Source organism: Hoplias malabaricus, chromosome 7 (genome assembly GCF_029633855.1).
Source record: "Hoplias malabaricus isolate fHopMal1 chromosome 7, fHopMal1.hap1, whole genome shotgun sequence".
In the NCBI taxonomy this organism is placed as follows: Eukaryota; Metazoa; Chordata; class Actinopteri; order Characiformes; family Erythrinidae; genus Hoplias; species Hoplias malabaricus.
Window position 1 is genome coordinate 31249361 of NC_089806.1, and position 22594 is coordinate 31271954.

At 37.6% G+C, this 22594-nt stretch overlaps 1 protein-coding gene across 3 annotated transcripts; it reads left to right on the forward strand.

The window, feature by feature from the left end:
• Window positions 1-970: 970 nt before the first annotated feature.
• On the forward strand, window positions 971-21091 carry angel2 (angel homolog 2 (Drosophila)). Of its 3 annotated transcripts, XM_066676974.1 has the most exons (10): window positions 971-1033; window positions 7236-7435; window positions 13327-13772; window positions 14610-14830; window positions 15189-15258; window positions 17910-18331; window positions 18607-18715; window positions 18905-18947; window positions 19246-19409; window positions 20695-21090. In XM_066676974.1, exons 2-10 carry the CDS (start codon window positions 7407-7409, stop codon window positions 20844-20846), a joined length of 1656 nt encoding a protein of 551 aa, XP_066533071.1. In that variant the 5' UTR covers window positions 971-1033; window positions 7236-7406; the 3' UTR covers window positions 20847-21090. The 3 variants fall into 3 exon arrangements, with proteins under 3 accessions (XP_066533071.1, XP_066533072.1, XP_066533070.1); XM_066676975.1 differs by lacking the exon at window positions 971-1033 and having other exon boundaries at window positions 7235-7435; XM_066676973.1 differs by lacking the exons at window positions 971-1033; window positions 7236-7435 and adding an exon at window positions 7910-8133 and having other exon boundaries at window positions 20695-21091.
• Window positions 21092-22594: the final 1503 nt, after the last annotated feature.

Sequence of the window (22594 nt, forward strand, 5' to 3'; positions counted from 1 at the left end):
AACTTGAACACAGACAGCTAAACAGACTAAACTAAAACACAGAAAGCTTAACAGGCTAAACTTGGACACAGAGCTAAACAGAGAAAAGACACAGACATGAGACAACAGAGATACAAAGACTGACTTCAAGGGAATGAGTAACAGACGAGACAGACAGACTGGAGCAACACAACAATGGTGGAAAGCAAACTGAAGGTGGAACATTAGAGACAGATGCTACAGTATAAAAGGTTTTATCCACTACTGTCAGCCTAAGCAAAAGTGCTTAAAATAAATTAATGTGGAACTGCATGCCCAAACAACATGACAGTCGCGTGGCTCTAGGGTTAACAGATTAATCAGAGTATAGTCCTCTCAAGGGGGGCGGAACTGCACCAACTAGAAAACAGTCAGACTGTCAGTCAGAAGGCCAGTGAGACACAGATTGGGATGTATTAATTTGTAAACAGTGAAACATATTTGTGACTTATGTTTAATTTGTGGATTAACTAGGGTGACCAGACGTCCTCTTTAACCAGGACATATCCTCTTTTTGAGACTTAAATAATGTCCAGGTGGAATTTCACAAACGCCCGGGATTTTGTTTTTTAGCGTTTCGTTCACAAACTAGTCCCGCCCTCCCCTACTCCGTTTGGTTCGCTTGAGTGAGAAGGGGGAGTAGTAGTTAAGTAGCCTAAAATCTTCGGATTGCCCGGTCTGACTGTAGAGCTACCGTTATTTGTCGATAATATTTTCTGTAAACATTGAATTGGTCAGTCTGCACGTCAGTACCCCCCAAGACGTGTCCTCTTTTTCACCATGTCAAATCTGGTCACCCTAGACTAACATGTATGCCTTTGTAACGTATTATGAGATTAATCTCTCTCCATATAACCCCCCTCTTGCCCCAAACAGTGCAGTAATACCGCACGCTTCCTGTGATCTGTCACACCGTCCAAAACTGCCACTAATATGTAAGTGTTGAAGGAGGAATACCAGCCAATCCATGGCACCGGCGGGTTGCCCGGCGCTCACAGAAAACGCGAGGGTGCAGGTAGGAAACATTCTACGACGGAGTTTTAGGGCCACAGCGGTAAAAAAAAAAAAAAAAAAAAAAAAAAAAACAAGATTCCGAGATTAAAGTCGGAATAATTCTGAGAAAGAAAAATCGGAATAATTCTGAGAAAAAAAGTCGGAATAATTCTGAGAAAAAATCTCAGTATAATTCGCTGCGTATAATGGAGCAGACACAGTGTAAAAGTGTAGAACTCCGGCGCCCACGAGGCTCCATCGTGTTACGGCTCGGACTCGTACAAAAAACTAAAGCCTTTATGCATCTCAGTCAGGGGCTGCGTCATGTCGTGTGAATGCGTTTAATAAATAATTCATGCATAAGGCTTTAGTTTTTTGTACGAGTCCGAGCCGTAACACGATGGAGCCTCGTGGGCGCCGGAGTTCTACACTTTTACACTGTGTCTGCTCCATTATACGCAGCGAATTATTCTGAGATTTTTTCTCGGAATTATTCTGACTTTTTTTCTCAGAATTATTCCGACTTTTTTTCTCAGAATTATTCCGACTTTAATCTCGGAATCTTGTTTTTTTTTTTTTTTTTTACCGCTGTGGCCCTAAACCTCCGTCGTAACATTCAGCCATCTTCGTTGCCAATTGTTGTGTAGACAGAGGCCACAACCAGAGGTAAACTTGAACTCACCTCATTTATTGACTCTCCTCAAAGAACCTCAACCACATTCTAGTGTGTCTGCGCCAATCCCCCAATGTCGTGTGTACGTATGCATGTGTGAGACATATGTGATTTTTATGTATAAATAATTAATTTCATTCGAAAATTCATCTGTGTTGAGGAAGAATGAAATGCCGTTTCTTCCGGACACTGTACAGTCGTTAACTGGAGTCAAGCTATCCGCACTTTGGAAACTGACGGTCAAGCCATCCGCGCTTCAAATCCGAATGCACGTATAGGCGCGTCATTACGGTTTTTCATTGCGGAGAACACCACGTCCGCTTTGGGACAGATAGAGAGTCTGAAATCCGCGTTTGAGCAGCGATGTCTCTGTTACTAAATAAATGCACGCAATGCTAAAATGGACTAAATGGGCTAAAATTAACAAGCCATTAGGAATATATTTCGTTTTAAATCTCTTTAAAGAGGCAAAACACGCTTTGATTATTTCATACATTTACGTATTTTTTTTTACTTTTCTATAAACACTTAACTGGCTTTGAATAGTAATCCTGGTGGACATGTAGAAATACAGATTACATTTTACTGTCATTAAACAGAGGTAGCTCACTGTATAATATTCTCATGGATTTATACTGAATACCTACCAATATGGATTTCTCAAAAACTACCAATAATGCCTAAACCATTCCACTGTCATTAAACAGAGGGACCTCGAGGCTATTACCTGTATGATTTTGGTAGAATTTCACTGTGTACTTTTCTCATAAACTCATACTGAATATTACCAATATGGATTTCTCAAAAATTACCCATAATGCCTAAACCATTCCACTGCCATTAAACAGAGGGACCTCTTGGCTATTACCTGTATGATTTTGGCAAAATTTCACTGTGTACTTTTCTCATAAAATCATACTGAATACATTCCAATATGGATTTCTCAAAAATTACCCATAATGCCTAAACCATTCCACTGCCATTAAACAGAGGGGCCTCTTGGCTATCAGCTGTATGATTTTGGCAAAATTTCACTGTATACTTTTCTCATAAACTCATACTGAATACATTCCAATATGGATTTCTCAAAAATTACCCATAATGCCTAAACCATTGTACTGTCATTAAACAGAGGGACCTCTTGGCTATCAGCTGTATGATTTTGGTAGAATTTCACTGTGTACTTTTCTCATAAACACATATTACATACGTACTGATATGTATTTCTCAAAGATTACCCATAATGCCTAAACCATTGTACTGTCATTAAAAAGAGGGACCTCTTGGCTATTACCTGTATGATTTTGGTAGAATTTCACTGTGTACTTTTCTCATAAACACATACTGAATATTACCAATATGGATTTCTCAAAAATTACCCATAATGCCTAAACCATTCCACTGTCATTAAACAGAGGGGCCTCTTTGCTATCAGCTGTATGATTTTGGTAAAATTTCACTGTATACTTTTCTCATAAACTCATACTGAATATATTCCAATATGGATTTCTCAAAAATTACCCATAATGCCTAAACCATTGTACTGTCATTAAACAGAGGGACCTCTTGGCTATCAGCTGTATGATTTTGGTAGAATTTCACTGTGTACTTTTCTCATAAACACATATTACATACGTACTGATATGTATTTCTCAAAGATTACCCATAATGCCTAAACCATTGTACTGTCATTAAAAAGAGGGACCTCTTGGCTATTACCTGTATGATTTTGGTAGAATTTCACTGTGTACTTTTCTCATAAACACATACTGAATATTACCAATATGGATTTCTCAAAAATTACCCATAATGCCTAAACCATTCCACTGTCATTAAACAGAGGGACCTCTTGGTTATCAGCTGTATGATTTTGGTAAAATTTCACTGTATACTTTTCTCATAAACTCATACTGAATACATTCCAATATGGATTTCTCAAAAATTACCCATAATGCCTAAACCATTGTACTGTCATTAAACAGAGGGACCTCTTGGCTATCAGCTGTATGATTTTGGTAGAATTTCACTGTGTACTTTTCTCATAAACACATATTACATACGTACTGATATGTATTTCTCAAAGATTACCCATAATGCCTAAACCATTGTACTGTCATTAAAAAGAGGGACCTCTTGGCTATTACCTGTATGATTTTGGTAGAATTTCACTGTGTACTTTTCTCATAAACACATACTGAATATTACCAACATGGATTTCTCAAAAATTACCCATAATGCCTAAACCATTCCACTGTCATTAAACAGAGGGGCCCTGTTTAATGGCAGTGGAATGGTTTAGGCATTATGGGTAAATTTGGAGAAATCCATATCTGTAAATGTTCAGTATGAGTTTATGAAAAAAGTACACAGTGAAATTCTACCAAAATCATACAGTTGATAGCCAAGAGGTCCCTCTGTTTAATGACAGTGGAATGGTTTAGGCATTATGGGTAATTTTTGAGAAATCCATATCAATACATATGTAATATGTGTTTATGAAAAAAGTACACAGTGAAATTCTACCAAAATCATACAGTTGATAGCCAAGAGGTCCCTCTGTTAAATGACAGTGGAATGGTTTAGGCATTATGGGTAATTTTTGAGAAATCCATATCTGTAAATGTTCAGTATGAGTTTATGAAAAAAGTACACAGTGAAATTCTACCAAAATCATACAGTTGATAGCCAAGAGGTCCCTCTGTTTAATGACAGTGGAATGGTTTAGGCATTATGGGTAATTTTTGAGAAATCCATATCAATACGTATGTAATATGTGTTTATGAAAGAAGTACACAGTGAAATTCTACCAAAATCATACAGCTGATAGCCAAGAGGTCCCTCTGTTAAATGACAGTGGAATGGTTTAGGCATTATGGGTAATTTTTGAGAAATCCATATCTGTAAATGTTCAGTATGAGTTTATGAGAAAAGTACACAGTGAAATTCTACCAAAATCATACAGCTGATAGCCAAGAGGTCCCTCTGTTTAATGACAGTGGAATGGTTTAGGCATTATGGGTAATTTTTGAGAAATCCATATCAATACTTATGTAATATGTGTTTATGAGAAAAGTACACAGTGAAATTCTACCAAAATCATACAGCTGATAGCCAAGAGGTCCCTCTGTTTAATGACAGTGGAATGGTTTAGGCATTATGGGTAATTTTTGAGAAATCCATATCGGTAAGTGTTCAGTATGAGTTTATGAGAAAAGTACACAGTGAAATTCTACCAAAATCATACAGGTAATAGCCAAGAGGTCCCTCTGTTTAATGACAGTGGAATGGTTTAGGCATTATGGGTAATTTTTCAGAAATCCATATTGGTAAATGTTCAGTATGAGTTTATGAGAAAAGTACACAGTGAAATTACACCAAAATCATACAGCCGATAGCCAGGAGGCCCCTCTGTTTAATGGCAGTGGAATGGTTTAGGCATTATGGGTAAATTTGGAGAAATCCATATTGGTAAATGTTCAGTATGAGTTTATGAGAAAAGTACACAGTGAAATTAAACCAAAATCATACAGCTGATAGCCAGGAGGCCCCTCTGTTTAATGGCAGTGGAATGGTTTAGGCATTATGGGTAAATTTGGAGAAATCCATATCAGTACGTATGTAATATGTGTTTATGAGAAAAGTACACAGTGAAATTCTACCAAAATCATTCAGCTGATAGCCAAGAGGTCCCTCTGTTTAATGACAGTGGAATGGTTTAGGCATTATGGGTAATTTTTGAGAAATCCATATCAGTACGTATGTAATATGTGTTTATGAGAAAAGTACACAGTGAAATTCTACCAAAATCATACAGCTGATAGCCAAGAGGCCCCTCTGTTTAATGACAGTAGAATGGTTTAGGCATTATGGGAAATTTTTGAGAAATCCATATCAGTACACATGTAATATGTGTTTATGAGAAAAGTACACAGTGAAATTCTACCAAAATCATACAGCTGATAGCCAAGAGGTCCCTCTGTTTAATGGCAGTGGAATGGTTTAGGCATTATGGGTAATTTTTGAGAAATCCACATTGGTAATATTCAGTATGTGTTTATGAGAAAAGTACACAGTGAAATTCTACCAAAATCATACAGTTAATAGCCAAGAGGCCCCTCTGTTTAATGACAGTGGAATGGTTTAGGCATTATGGGTAATTTTTCAGAAATCCATATTGGTAAATGTTCAGTATGAGTTTATGAGAAAAGTACACAGTGAAATTACACCAAAATCATACAGCCGATAGCCAGGAGGACCCTCTGTTTAATGGCAGTGGAATGGTTTAGGCATTATGGGTAAATTTGGAGAAATCCATATCAGTACGTATGTAATATGTGTTTATGAGAAAAGTACACAGTGAAATTCTACCAAAATCATACAGCTGATAGCCAAGAGGTCCCTCTGTTTAATGACAGTACAATGGTTTAGGCATTATGGGAAATTTTTGAGAAATCCATATCAGTACGTATGTAATATGTGTTTATGAGAAAAGTACACAGTGAAATTCTACCAAAATCAAACAGGTAATAGCCTCGAGGTCCCTCTGTTTAATGACAGTACAATGGTTTAGGCATTATGGGTAATTTTTGAGAAATCCACATTGGTAATATTCAGTATGTGTTTATGAGACAAGTACACAGTGAAATTCTACCAAAATCATACAGCTGATAGCCAAGAGGTCCCTCTGTTTAATGACAGTGGAATGGTTTAGGCATTATGGGTAATTTTTGAGAAATCCATGTTAGTAATATTCAGTATGTGTTTATGAGAAAAATACACAGTGAAATTCTACCAAAATCATTCAGCTGATAGCCAAGAGGTCCCTCTGTTTAATGACAGTGGAATGGTTTAGGCATTATGGGCAGTTTTTGAGAAATCCATATTGGTAGGTATTCAGTATAAATCCATGAGAATATTATACAGTGAGCTACCTCTGTTTAATGACAGTAAAATGTAATCTGTATTTCTACATGTCCACCAGGATTACTATTCAAAGCCAGTTAAGTGTTTATAGAAAAGTAAAAAATACGTAAATGTATGAAATAATCAAAGCATGTTTTGCCTTTTTAAAGTGATTTAAAACGAAATATATTCCTAATGGCTTGTTAATTTTAGTCCATTTTAGCATTGCGTGCATTTATTTATTAACAGAGACATCGCTACTCAAACGCGGGTTTCAGACTCTCTATCTGTCCCAAAGCGGACGTGGTGTTCTCCGCAATGAAAAACCGTAATGACGCGCCTATACGTGCATTCGGATTTGAAGTGCGGATGGCTTGACCGTCAGTTTCCAAAGTGCGGATAGCTTGACTCCAGTCAATCGTTACATGTGGCATGATGTGGGAATATCATAATTTGTTTAGTATGTGTTAAGAGTTGTACATTCTGCCTCCTACATTTTTTTTATTGAAAACATATAGGAATCTGCAGAAAAAGCGTTTCAGTCCTAATTATATATATATATATATATATATATATATATATATATATATATATATATATATAAAGAAACGGTATTGGTGCAGGAAAAGTTCCCTTGCCATGTACCCAGGTCCCAAAATATGGTGCTACGCCACTTGTGATCGTACGAGTGGGTCAGTACAGCTGGACTTTTTAAAGCCTGTGTCGTTGCTCGACTGAGAATATTAACGAAGAACATCCAGCCAACAGTGACCTGTCCTCTGATGATGGCCCAGAAGATGAACACAAATTGTCGCAACAGATGACATACTCTTACTTTACGTCTACAAGGTAAGGGTGTCTAAGAAAATTGTGCCTGGACAGTGAAATTATTATTTCAGAATTTAGAGCCCGCTTCGATTATAATTAGAGCTCTATTAATGTCAGCCCACCTTAAGTGAGCAGTGTTAAGGATGGAATAGGATTTTAGTGCTATTTGATCAGTTTGATCACTATTTTATCTATTTATTCGCCCAGTAGCGGTTCGGCTCAAATGGCTCCCATGCGCCCTACATAGGGCAAAATATAGTGTACTATGTAGGTGATGCGTTTCTACAACCAAATGTGTACTAAGTACTAAGCAATGATTAATTAGCCCTTTAGCTGTATATGAATGTATATTAATTAAATACACTTTTGCGTGTAAATGTTGTTATTTAATTGTAACACAATGACCTGTATAGTTCACAACAGAGGGAGTAGGGAGCGGTTTGAAACGGATTCACCTTCGCCCCACGGCGTGCGTAACTATTGTCTCTCCGTGTTGACGTCAGACGCATAGGCCTACTCTGCGTTTTGTTTTTCGTTAGCAGGACTTGTTAGCTCAAGTGCCAGCTTTTAATTTACTCGTCTTGTATTCGGTATAAGATAGAATCTTAATAAAAATTAGAACAAGTGGTGGGAGTACTCACAACATTTTTTAAGGCGGGCTTCCTTTACATGTATCGACACCCAAATATAAGCTATGCCGGTACAACTTCAATCACCAAGTAAGATCTGCTAGAGCTATCAGTTCACTAACGCTGCATATCAGTCATGTTGGCATGTTTCACTGGTACTACTCTAAATTATAGTCTCTGACACTTCTAGAGACCTCTTGCTCTCTGTGTTTTAAACATTTAAATACAATGCCTGGGCAAGAAAGTTCATACTATAATATTTGGACTAAATTAGTGGACAAAATAATGCCCACTGTATCAGTTCTTATAAAGATATAGGGTTACTTTGTAAACTTATACACTGTAGTCCAACTTTTTGCTCTGCATGTTAGTTAGCTCCCTTTGCTGTAATCTGCCGTTAGACATGTGATTTGCTGAGTCTAAGGAGTTGTTTAAAAAAAAACAGCTTAAGATATTTATATGCCCTAGCTTTTAAGGTTGGACAAAAATAGCCTGTCTGTTTATGTTGTAGTGGTTGAGGTGATATTGTTTTGTTCTGGTATTAATTTGTAATTTTTATTACAAATAAAGGCAAGGCAAATTTATTTATAGAGCACCTTTCATACACAAGGGCAATCCAAACTGCTTTACAGAGTCAAAAGAGCCAATAGAAATCAGTTAAATTAAGAGCAATAATAAAAGTAATGTAAAACAATATTTAATAAAACTGTGCAATAAAAGAAAATGCATAAAGTATAAAAAAACACAATTAAAATATTCAAAAATTAAAATGATGCAATAAAAGAAAAAAAAAAACTAATGTGCTGTTACAGAATAAAAAGTGCAGAGTATTTTAAACTGAGCTGTAGCTGCTCCAGCAGGAATGTTTTAAGTCTTGATTTAAAAGTGCCTAAAGTCAGGGCTCTTCTAATGTTCTCAGTCATCTGAAGCTGTTTAATGGTCTATTTTGGAGGTCCAGTTAAGAGATAATTACAGTTATCAATCCTGCTGGAAATAAAAGCATGGATACATTTCTCAAGGTCTGGTTTAGTCAGAAAATCTCTAATCTTACTGATGTTCTTAAGATGGTAAAATGCTGATCTAGTAACCGCTTCAACATGACTAATAAAACTGAGATCTGGGTCCATTAATACACTGAGGTTGTGAGCCGTTTTTTTAGATTTGAGGGCTTTCGAGTTCAGGTATAGCCAATCTTTGTCTCTCATTGCTGTTATGAATAGAATAATCTGTTTTATCTTTATTCAACTGCAGAAAGTTGTGTCCCATCCAGTTAGTGATGTGTTCAAGGCTTTTACACAATTAGTCAAATGGACCAGTGTCATTTTGGGGACAGGGCCAAGTAAATGTGAGTAATATCTGTTTATCTATGGTAGGACAGCACATAGTCTTGTAGAATCTGGCCAAGAGGAAGCATGTATAAAGTAAATAGAAGTGGTACAATAATAGAGCCTTGGCGGACACCACAGGTCACTGGCACATACTAATAAATATTATTTTCTATTTCTACAAAGTAGTTCCTGCCTTTCAGGTGTGAAACAAACCACTTTAGGACTGTTCATAAGAGTCGAACCCAATTTGCGAGTCTATTTATACAAATTTTATGGTCAGTGGTATCAAAGGCAGCACTGAGATCAAGCCGTAGAAGAGATACCTTTCCAGCCCCTGTATGCGAATGTCACTAATGTCCTTAATTAGAACTGTCTCACTGCTGTGATTAGACCGGAACCCAGAATGGAATTTGTCTTGGCTGCTCTTTATGGACAAGAAGCCAGTAATTTGCTTGAAAACAGTTTTCTTAATTCTTCCAATGAACCGCAAATTAGAAATTGGTCTGTAGTTGCTTATATGAGATGATTCAACATTTTTCTCTTTTAGAAGAGGCTTTACAACGGCAGTTTTAAGTGAGTTTGGAAAACCCCCTGACACGAGTGAGGTGTTTACAATCTGGAGTATGTCTGGTGCTATAGTGTGAAACATATTCTTTACAAAATTTGGTTGGTAATCTCAAGACTGCAAGTGGATGGTTTTAGATGACTAATTTTGTCAATTAATATTTCATTGCTAACAGTACTGAACTCTGAAATTTTAAGCAAGATGTCTTTATGAGGTAATGGAGAGAGTACAGGCCCATTGTTGGATGTGGATATACTAACCATCATGATGATCTGGATTTTAGTGTTAAAAAGTATGCAAACTACTTGCATCTCTCAGCTGATACTAATTTAGGGGCCTTTAGTGTGGGTGAGTTTGTAAGTTTTTGACCACGGCAAAGAGGATTTTGCTGCTGTTTATGTTATTGTTGATGATGCTAGAGATATTGTTGTGATTTGAATATTACCTTGTTGTATTAATGTAGCCTATCTTTGAAAATTTCTTTGTTAATATTTGAAGGTTTTACGGCATCAGCATTGCAACAGAAGCATTTCTCCAATATGCTTTCTTTTTGCAAGATGTAGCCTTCACTTTAACTGGCACAGTCTCATTCATAACACTGACCATTTTTGAGTTATAACTATCCAGCAGAGCATCAACAGAGATTGTTCACATGGTTTAGTGCACATTTTACTCATGGAAATTGTAGCTGTGCAGTCTTTTATAATCCTTTTGTTGACACAAACCCATCTCCCTGTGATGTCTAGTGAGGCCCACATATCAAAGAACACACAGTAGTGATCTGAAAAAGCAGCATCCTTCACACAGGCTGATACGTTGAGAATATCTGAGATAATTTTATTCAGAGTGTGTACTCTTGTAACATTGGTGAAAGACCAAGAGAGTCCAATATGTCATGTAGTTTTTTGGCAATATGTATTTTAAAGTCACCAACAAAATGGTAAAAAAAAATGAAAATGGTCAAAATCAGAAGAAATAAAAGGGAATCTAGAGGAGCCAATTGTTGCAGCACTACATTTATTTAGCCAAGTTTCAGTTAAAAGTATAAAATCAAGCCCATGTGCTGTAATAAAATCATTAATTAAGTGTGATTTGTTTATAAGAGATCTGATATTTAGAAGAGCTAACTTAGTAACTCGTGCACTTTGCCATAGGATCTGTGTCTCACATTTTATATGTTGTAGATTGGCTACATTCAAAGTATCTGACCGGTACTCCCAGTTCATTCTTTTCCTGATAAGTACTGGAATAGATAACATTACAGTCCAAGCTTGTTTTGAAAACATGTACTGCTGACATCTTCACTGCAGCAGCCAGGACCCAAAAAAAATCACTTTTCCTCGCACTTATTAGCTGACGAAGCTGTGTGAAGCTCCTGCTGGCGATTGGGCCATGAGCGAAGCTGCCTTTCCGGGGGTCGAGGAGCTTGTCCCTTTCTTTGAGGTTCTCCAGGTAGTGATAGAGCATGATTTTTTTAGGGGACAGTCTGAGGGACTGTAGTGGGGATGTGGCAGTAGATAAGAGTGGAGTAGAAGGTGGGGTGGTTCTTCTTTGCACCCGAGGGCTGGCTGACAGGGAAAGTGACAGCCTTGTCCCAGCCGATACCAGCTTCTCCATGGCTGCTGGGAGGTGATGTGGGAGGGGAAATGGAGGATTCCTCTTGGGGTTTTGGTGTCTTTGGCAGCTGATAGAATCATTGCCTCAGGAGGGTATGATGTTCTGACTCTGAAATAGAGTCATTAGTTTGTACAGTAGAGTTCCTGGATGTTGGTGTTGATGTGCCACCATCAAGGGGAGTGGATAAATTGCACACTGAGAAGTTTTCTGTCAGATGTTTAACACACTTCTTGTTTGTGTGCAGTCCATCTCTCCTAAAAATTCTCTCTTCCCAAAGAACAAGTTAAAGTTGTCAGTGAAGTTCAGTCTATTTGACCTGCAGCTTTTGTGTAGCCAAGTGTTTAATCTGCGAAACGTGAGAACATATTGGTGCTTTCTGCAGGTGAAGGTCAACTGATGAAAGATTGTATGTTAAGCTTGCTGAGTGTTATAGAGGTCATTAAAGTCTCTTTAAAACTTCAGACTTCTGCTTGATAGTGTCATTCTTTCCAGCGTGTACAATAATCCACATCACTGCCATGTACTCGGCCAGTACAGCTGGAAGCTTTGCATTGATTTCAGGGACTGTGATGTTTGGCTCACATCAAGTTTTGGATTTATTACCCCATTAACAGTGTCATCTCCAAAGAGCTGCGTGTTTGCTGGGGTGCTGTGACCGGCTGACACTTCTGGCCCTTTCTGTGTTGTGTTCACTGTATTTGTGATTCTCACAAAGGGCATGCAGTGGTTCAAATCTTTTTTTTTCAGCTGAAGTGCGTAAGACAAGATATTCTGGTCTGGTTCTGTACTTTGGTCTCAGCAGCAGTGTTAAGTTTAACAGTTTAATTTAGTTTTAATAGCTGTAGTACCAGGAGTAGAAGACACGACTACAGAGCATGCCATTTGGGTCTAGCTTCAATCTCCACCCGGTGCCCGTCTCTCTGTACTCATGTTGCCATCCACACAATCCTCTGGTCCATTTCTGTGCGTCTCCACTATCCGCTCCTCTGTTAAGTCCTCCAACCGCTGTCTGCTGCCCTTACTCTCACACACTGTTACTCCTCGCACAGCATTGAAATTCCAGTCCTTAAACTCTGATACCAGGCTCTGAAAGTCCTTTTCCAAAACTGTCATTCTTTGTAGAAATCCATAAAAATTCTGACAGCACATGTTGAAAAAAATGGGGCATTTTAAAAGTTTCTTCTGCTGTAGCCTGATGGAACTGTCCAGGTTCCTAGAACAATCACACTACTTTAAGAAGTATCAAAACCAAAAATACAATTTCCAGTTGTGGCTTCATATTGTTGATAATTGTTTATGTTTAAAAAAATCTCAGATACTCTATCACAGAAAAACAAGCTTTTGAAAATAAAGTAAAGAAATAAAAGATAGCAGAGCTAAGCAGCAAAGTGTCTGAACTGCAAAGAAGCAGGAAGCACGGATTCAAAGTGAAACTACTTTGTAATTTCACTTGTAAAAGTGGCATATAAATATAACTCTTTGCTTATTAACTTGTTATCACTTTGTTTTTTAATGGTCAAGACCACCACAGGGCAATTATCAGCAGTTATTTGGGTTGTTGATCATTTTGAGTTTTTAAACATTGTGTCCACTCACTAGTCACTGTATTAGACACACCTTGTTGGTCAAAGCTGTAGTCAGAGACAATAACTCATTGGTTGCTGCACATTTTATGTTGGTCATCTTTTAGTCCTTCAGGAAGTTATTGGATGGGTATTTTGGGTTGGTGGACTATTTCAGTTTAGTGCTAACTGAGGTTCTTTACTGTTGCAGTCAATCCATGTTCGTCCGTCCTTTGAGAGCAGTGGCTTCTCCTCAGGCTGTTGCAGTTGTTTTTACACAGTGGCAGCAGCCAAGGTGTCCTTGGTGGACAGGCCAGTCAGACCAACAACAGACCTGCTTCCCCACCAACAACAAGAAACATTCTACCTTTAGCTGGAACGAGTGGAGGCGTCCCGGAGTATTACCTACATCTGTACCCCAAAAGGGCTTTCATCCCTTTGCTGGAAGGATGGACCATTCTGAGAAAGGACCACCTCCCAAAAAAAGGAAAAGCACTGAAAGTAAGGCGTCAGGTGAACAGGTGCAGCATTGCTCTAAGCACTCTTCTCCAAGAGAAAGCAGGGAGCATAGTTCAGAATGGCTGAAGAATGTCATTGGTGTGCCACTGAGTCCTGGGAAATTTCCACTAAGCACAGAGAATACAGGATCTAAAGCAGGTATACACTACAAAGCAGTTTTATAACAATGTGTATCTTAGTTTTCAGGTACATCTACTTTGCATTTTGTATGTTTCTTATTGATCTGATTGTTGATTATTTCTTGCTATACATCAGAATACAAGACTACCCATACTGTTTTCAGGAATAGAAGCATTGCCCATGTTTCTTATTTTTTAATTGATTTATTAATTTTAACATATATCCAAGTACAAAAACAGAAGATGCACCAAGCATAGCACCAAGGTATTGGGTGTACAAATAAGTTTTAAAGTGTTTTTGTGTAATGCATAATTGTAATTTAAAATGCAAACATTCTCCCACATTTTGTCATTTTATGTAATTTGTTGCCTTGTATTAAAAATGACAATTGTCTTTTTATTCAGAAGGGAAAAAAACACTAAGTAATAAAACGTGATGTTCATGACTGCTAACATTGAAATCACTATCCTGCACCCCCTCCCATCAGTACACTAAGTCAAGATCTTGACATCCTCCATCAATACAGGACTTTTTGCTTACATCAAGAACTGATTATGCACACAATACTTTAAGCAGATTATAAAATAATCAAATTCGCACTACTGCTTACAAATTGCACTAGCCATACCTACAGACCTTATTCTTTTAGGTGCGTATATCACTTTATTGTTTTATGTCAATATATCTAAACTGATCGGTGATTGCAGGTACAATAAATAAACTGACAACTCAGTTAATATTGAGTGTGTAAATAGCAATATGGTTTAATGAGGTGGGATCAATTAAATTACTAATGTGTGGGTTGTTTTTTTCTTTTAATTTATATATATTTTTTATCCCCTAATACCCATACAGAGTTAAAGAGACATTGGGAGGACCTCTCTGTTCCCCATGGCTGTGCAGCTGGAAGCCTGCATAAACAGACTTTTGATTTTACTGTAATGTCTTACAATATCCTCTCCCAAGAACTCCTCCTGAGCAATGCTTACCTTTACAAACACTGCAACCCTCATGTACTAGAGTGGGGCCACAGGTTCCCCAATATCATCAAAGAACTGGAGCTGCACAATACAGATGTAAGTGGCTTTTATATTTTTCAATCATTAGAAACAGGTAAAATTCATTGAGGTTAAGTTCGGGCTGTAGGGTGGAGGAATAATGTCTTGGAATTCGTAGTCTCAATGTGATGTTCAAGTTGTGTCAACATATTTGTGGTTTTGTACATAGTGGATTTGTAGTGATTGCAACAAAACTAATAATCTATATGAGCTATTGTTTTCTTTATATACTCTCAAAGTGAAATTAACCTGCAGGATTAATAAATTGTATCTATACTGAGAACATATTGAACACCCCCTGTATATTATTTTGGAAATCTGACTATGTACAGATATTTTTTTGGTCACTATGTTGAATTATTTTTCCTCTCTTTAGATAATGTGTCTGCAAGAAGTGCAAGAAGACCACTATCACAGGCAGATCAAGCCCAGGCTGGAATCTCAAGGTACTTGATATTTCTGTATCTAGTGTTCTTTAAAGAAAAACTCTGAAGGAATATATGCTTAAAATAAATTGAGGGATTGTAACATATGCACTCTGGAACTAGGCAGAATTCTAGAAGTATGTTTGCATGAATATAGCATAAGTAAGAAATGGCTGCTTGGAATCATATTAGAGAATCAAATGCTACATTTTTTACATTTGGATTGCTCTCATAAATGTATGCTTAGCAGAGGTGGGTAGTAACTCACTACATTTGCTCCTTTACATTTACTTGATTAATTTTGTGTATACATGCACTTAAGAATAGTTTTAATGCAGCATATTTTTTACTTTTACTTGAGTATATTTGTAAAGAGTATTCTCCCCATGTCAGGATCCTGGGGCTGGGAACGTGGTTTTCCTCCGGGTGCTCTGGTTTCCTCCCATGGTCCAAAAACACACATGTAGGTGTATTGGCTACTCAAAAGTGTTTGTGTGTGTGTGTGTCTCACACTGTGAAGGACTGGTGCCCCCTCAAGTGTGTGTGCCTGCCTTGTTCCCAGTGATTTCGCGTAGGCTCCGGACCCACTGTGACCCTGAACTGGACAAGCAGTTACAGACAATGAATGAATGAATATCTGTAAAGAACAATCAATACATTTACTTTGTTACATTGAGCTACATTCTGATTGCTACTTACTAGTTATTTTTATAAATCCGTACAATGCACAATCTCTTTGTTTTGTCGAGACTTCCAGCAGAAGCTCTGTCACATGACTGTGATGTTTGACTCTGTTTCACCAATCAAACAGTGCTTGAGAGCCAGCTGCTGTTGAAACTGAATATTCATTCACGGAGTGAACATGCAAACACACACTATGGATGCACTGATCCGATATTAGGGTCAGATATCAGTCCCGATATTAACAAAATGAGCTGCATCGGGTGTCAGATAATTAGGCCAATCCATGAGACCGATATTTTGAATTGCACTAAAAGTCTTTGCCTGACATCAGTGCCGCATCAGAGCACGCTGGTGTCTGTCTGGTGACTGCCACTTCTGCCTGTGTCTCACTCATGTTTAATTTATGGCTGTCTTGTCTGAGTGGACTGGTTTCTCTGTTGCTGGCCGGGGATTAGCTTTTTGCAGTCTATATAGTCCAAGGCCATCACAGTCCATTTATATCTACCGGCGTGGTCAAACTGATACTTTTTACAATGACAGTGAATCTTGCGGCACATTTAATTTTATATATTTTTATTATATTATAATTTATTATATTTTATTATATTATATTATTATTTATTGTTTGCGTGCTTACAAAATTTTTGTCTTAGTTTTTTTCTCAGGTTCTGTTGCTAGATTTTACTTTGGATTTCTTTTTACACTAAATATTTAAAAATAAAATTGATTATTGTTTCTGTGTTTTTCTTTCTTCGTTTGCCGTTTTCTTGTTTGACAAAGTGAAGCTACTTATTTCCATTTTTGGCTGATACATTATATTTATTTTAATCTATTTTAAGAAGTTTGACTATGCTGTGCCAAGGTCCTGCACAACTGTTCATTTCAGTGACAAATAAATAGCATTTCAGTATATTAATGTGTTAATTTATGTTTTGTTAATACTTTTGTTTATGTTTAAGTAAATTCTTATGCCTTAAGTCCCTCCCACAAGGTGAGGTATATGGTTTATTAATTCAACAATGGTATCAGATCTGTATCGGTTATCAACCAATACACAAACTATATGTATATGTATGTAGGAACTGAAACATTTGGATCAGTGCATCCCTAACACACACACAAGTTTTATGGTTTATGTGCAGACAGCCTTGTTCTTTTTGTTGTTATTCTTTGTAATCTCTGCCTATTTAGTCATTTGTTTTGTTATTGAACAGGTAAATACACACACAGACACACACACACACCAGTTTAAAATAAACTTATGTACAGACAACCTTTTTCTTTTTGTTGTTATTCTTTGTAACCTCTACCTATTGAGCCCATTGTTATTAAGTTATTGTGGCTGAATTTAATTTGTTATTTTGGGAAGATTTAGTTTATTATTGTTTTAGTTGATTATAAGATATTCTCAGGCTCTGAATTTGTTCATTGCTGTTTTATATTTTTGTGCATTCAGGTGTATTATTTGATGTCCTGATTATTAAACAAAGAGATTACTCAGCAGTTACTGAGTATTTTTTTTTCACTTAGTACTTTTTACTCTTCTTCAAGTAATTAATTGGGTGACTACTTTTTACTTGTACTGAGTCATATTATTCTAAAGTAACAATACTCTTACTTGAGTAAAATGTTTGTCTACCCACCTCTGGTGCTTTGGCTCATGCATATAAAGGACACCCTTTAACAAATTCGCTTTTAAAATTTGTCAGAAAATTTGTTTATTATTTGCATTTCTTTTTTTATCTGATTAATTAAGTGTTTGGAAATTATACTGTATATTGCTTTAATATTATCGAAGCTACATTGAATACATAGTAATAATTGCTTAGTTCACTAGAGTTAGTTCACTATTAGTCAAGTTCCAAGAATCTAGGTATCGTTCAAGAGATTAAGGTAGCTTCAGTATTTTAAAAACAAAAAAAAGTATTTATTAAAACTTCCTTTTACTTTTCTGTTCACTATTTATGAGCCATTATTCCCTCTCTCAGGCTACCACTGTGAGTTTAAACGGCGAACTGGACGAAAACCAGACGGCTGTGCAGTGGCATTTAAGCGCAGCTGCTTCTCTCTGCTGTCCTGTCACCATGTGGAATATTTTCGTAAAGGAATTCCTCTGTTGGACAGAGACAATGTGGGTCTGATTCTGCTGCTACAGCCAGTGGAGTGCTCAGGCTCAGCCTGTAACCTCTGTGTGGCCAACACACACCTGCTGTACAACCCCCGGCGTGGAGACATCAAGCTTGCCCAGCTGGCCATGCTGTTCGCTGAGATCAGCAGAGTGACAAAGCTCAGTGATGGCAGCTCCTATCCAGTCCTGCTGTGTGGAGATTTCAACTCAGTGCCCTGGTCCCCACTCTACAGTTTTATTAACAAGAGCCGGCTGGAGTATTTTGGCATGCCCATGGGGAAGGTGAGGAAGTCCATTAAATACAAAAAGTGATTTGTATTGTTCTTATGATCTGTCAGTAACCCAGTACATCAACGATCACTGGATTAGGAACACCTACCTTTTATGTAAAATCATTGTTAATTTTGTCAACTCTGTCCAATTCTTGCTCTTTGTCATCCTTTTTAGTGGGGATTGTTCATTTTTATTTCTCCTAACCATAGTTGGCGTTTTTTGTTAATTTTACTTTTAATGTCCTTGTGTGCACTTTCTCATCATTCTTTCTCTTCCTGTTGTAGGTGTCCGGACAAGAAGAAGGCTCTAGAGGGCAGCGTATACTTGAAGTGCCCATTTGGCCCCCCAGCCTAGGCATCTCTCAGCAGTGCCAATATGAATTCCAGCCCAAAGGTAAGTATTTTTATTCATTTTTTAGGTGGCAGGATTATCTTGATTCTTGTGTATTGATACTTTAAGGATCAGTCTACATAGAAAAACTGATTAATTTCTGGTATATTTCCATTCCTCTTTTCTAAATGCCTTGCTAAGATATTTTTGTTTTGAGGTAAAATTTCTACTATTCTCTGGCTCTCTACACAGAAGCTAAAGTGAAGGAAATGGAGCGAGAAACTTCATTAAAACTGTAAGTTCAAGTTCTTCTGAATTATGAAGTACAAAGGACTGCTGTTCTTGAGTAACCAGGTTTTTTTTTTTCTTTTAAAGAGAGCTGTTTCTCTTCCATCTCCTCACTTTTCCCCTAAGCCTTTTGTAATTCAGCTTGACAGAGAAACGCCTTAGCCAAGTTAATATGAATGGACTGCTCACAGTGCCGTTTGACATGGCTAAATCCTCTGGGACATTTTAGCTGATGGCTGCTTACAGTGGTGACACTCCCTCCAGTGCAGATACTGAGAACCTATCTTCTCTTTTCTGTTTTCTAGTCTGAAGAATGCCTGCATCGAACATGGGCTAAAGCTCACTTCAGCATACTCACACATCCTGAAAGACAGCAAGCAGCCTGAAATCACCACCTTTCATTCACGGTCTGCCATCACTGTGGATTATATCTTCTATTCACCGATTCAGAACAAGTCTGTTCAAACAGGTGAGTCTTTTCACAAGAGCACAGCAAAGTTTCTTGGTTGCTAAAGATGTTAATAGAAAACCTTCACTGTTATGTAATATTTCTTGTGTCATATTTGGTATGGTAGAGTATTGCACTATTTGAGCTGGATTTGATTTGCCAGAGGATGTTCTATAATGTAAGGTGTTTCAGAAGGCCCAGACTGAAATGTCATCAAGGTGGATGCTCATACAGGTGCCACAAAATAAAAATGTAAATGATTAACTAATTAACTGCAAACATCCACAAGCACAAAACATTTTTAAAAAACTGTAATGGATTCATGGTTTTATGAGAATATGAGCAAGAGGAGACAAATAATAATGAACATAGTATAGTTCTTCTAATTAAAGAATTTGGGGTTCTTGCACAGAATATGTTTAATACAGTAGAACCTCTACCTACGAACTTGATCCGTTCCATGACTTGGTTCGTAAGTGGGAAAAGTTCGTTTCTCGAGTCAATTTTCCCCATTTAAAATAATAGAAAAGCAATTCATGCGTTCCAGCCCACCCCGAATGTCACACTTTTTGAAGTGATATGTTTACAAAACTCAAATTATTAAAAAAAATAAATAAATGTAGCATTACTAAAAATAAAAAAGAAAGAAAGTTTCCACTATATAGGTTATTTATATATATGTTTATATATAGACTGTATACTGCTGCATTCAAATTCATACTAGTAACCCATTGAGTTCATTAAGGCAGAGTTCACAGGGTGTGTGCTCATAAATTACTCATAACTTTGAAAGTGGCCCAGCTACGGGTTTTAGAATAGATTTCTTTAATGGCATTTTGTTATTGGTGAAAAACATTACATTATTTGAACAGCTGCTACTATTACTGAAGCAGAAATGTGTTCAGCAATTTATAGTTCTTTTTATTTACTCTGTCCAGCATGAAATAAATCCAGAGGAACTGCAGATTTGTACAGGATCAACCATTTAATACTGTATTGCTAGTGCTAAATAAAACAGTTTGTGTATTCATGAACACACAATTCAAATTCAAAATCAACTGTATAACACACACTTATATTGTTACAAAATAGCTAAGCTTTCTGTCCTTAAGGCACATACTTGTTTTGTAAAGAAAATGCAAAAGTGTGTGTGTGGGCAGTGGAGCTTTAACATTACGAGTCCTGTTTTCATTTTACCTTCTGTTGAGCAGCCTTGCTGCAGTCTCTGCTGCTGCAGCACACCACACTGCAGTACACATAAACGTCTGGCTGCCCGTTAACATGACACCATGTTTTATATTTCCAGACTGCAGCGTGCCCACAGAGCAAGGTCTGCAACTGCTATCCAGGCTGGCCCTAGTCAGTGAAGCACAGCTCGTAGAGGTCAAGGGCCTTCCTAACCAGCACAACTCTTCTGATCACTTGCCTCTCATTGCCCGGTTCCGCCTGCACTCTTGAGCTTAACATCCTTCTCAATTATCACAATGGAGCCTTTGATTTTATGACACACTATGATGGTCATGGGATTAATGCCTGCAGAGGACACAGGACAAAACATTTAGATCTGTCTTTTTTTGATACTTGAAACTGGTGCATGATAAAACTCACTGCACTTTTCAGATTTGGCATGCTTTAAATTTTTATGCAATTTCTTTTGAAATTAACCTGAATTTCTAAAATGGAAGACATATTTGTATGTACATATTAAAATGGATTTTGTATTCTGGTTTGCCGTTTTTCTGACAAAAGGTTGTTTTAAATCAGTTTATACCTAAAGATTATTTAATAGGGCGGCACTGTGGCGCAGCATGTAGTGTTGCTGTCACACAGCTTCAGGGTCCTGGGGCTGGGGTTGTGGGTTCACGTCCTGCTGTGTGACTCTCCATGAGGAGTTTGGTGTCTCCGTGGGTTTCCTCCAGGTGCTACGGTTTCCTCCCACAGTCCAAAAACACACGTTGGTAGGTGAATTGGTGACTCAAGTGTCCCTAGGTGTGAGTGTGTGTCGCCCTGCAAAGCCTTTCCAAGTGATTATACTTCGGACCCACCGTGACCTTGAACTGGAAAAGCCATTACAGACAATTAATAAATTCATTAATAATTTTTAAATATTTCCAAGATGCCAGAAATAAGACAAATTTGTTTACATTTAAAAACAAAAAAGCCTGTGATAAATGCAGATAAATAGAAAATCTTCATCTGAGTTTGAAGTGCTAATACATTAGGTCTCTTTTTACACAACTTGGCAAAAAAAAAAAAAAAACAGACACTCAGCTCTACTCACTATATAGGCACTGTGTATTTCTATAATTATAGACTGAAGTAAAAGTATTTTTTTATTACAATTGTAGATGTTTCCTTTAAGGTTAGAGAATTGAGACTAGGGGGTTTCCCAAGTCCTGCAGGAAAAAAAAAATCATCCACAGCTGAAGTGTCCTTGAGCAAAGCACCTAACCCCAAACTGCTCCCTGATCCGTGTGTTCACCACCCCAGTGTGTGAGATGAATTGCTCACTAGTGTGTTTGTGTGTCCACTACCACACTTTTTTGCATCTGTTCACTCCGTTCTTCAAAGGTCAAGATTGGTCCACCTTGTAAATGTGAAGTCAGAGACAGTAACTCATTTGTCGCTGCACAGTTAATGTTGGTCTTCTTCTAGTCCTTCATCAGTGGACAGAGGACCCTGACTACAGGGTGCTGTTAGATGGACATATTTGGTTGGTGGACTACTCTCAGTCCAGCAGTGACAAAGAAGCGTTTAAACACTTCTTTAAACACCACTTTAAACACATCTGATCCACGGGTACCAGTGCAACACACAATAACACAGCATCATCACTATATTGGTGTCACTGCAGTGCTGACATTGATGCGCCACCCAAAATATTCCTGCTCTGTGGGGGGCTTTTAAAGAACAGGATGAAGGGAGAGCAACAGATTGACTACAGCCTGTTATTGTAGAACTACCAAGTGAATCTTTTGGCCAGTGGAGCTGATAAAATGGATGAGTAGGAATGTGTGCAATGTACCTTCCCAAGCCAATTTATGTTGCTACTAGCCTCAATCTAAGCCATGTATATCAGTGAGACGTTTTTCAACTTATTCCATTTTTCCCATTAACTGCTACACTTCCACAACAAATTATTCTCTGATTGTGAATCATCCCACATTTCAGACTATAATCGGTGTCCCTGCATTCTTACAGACATA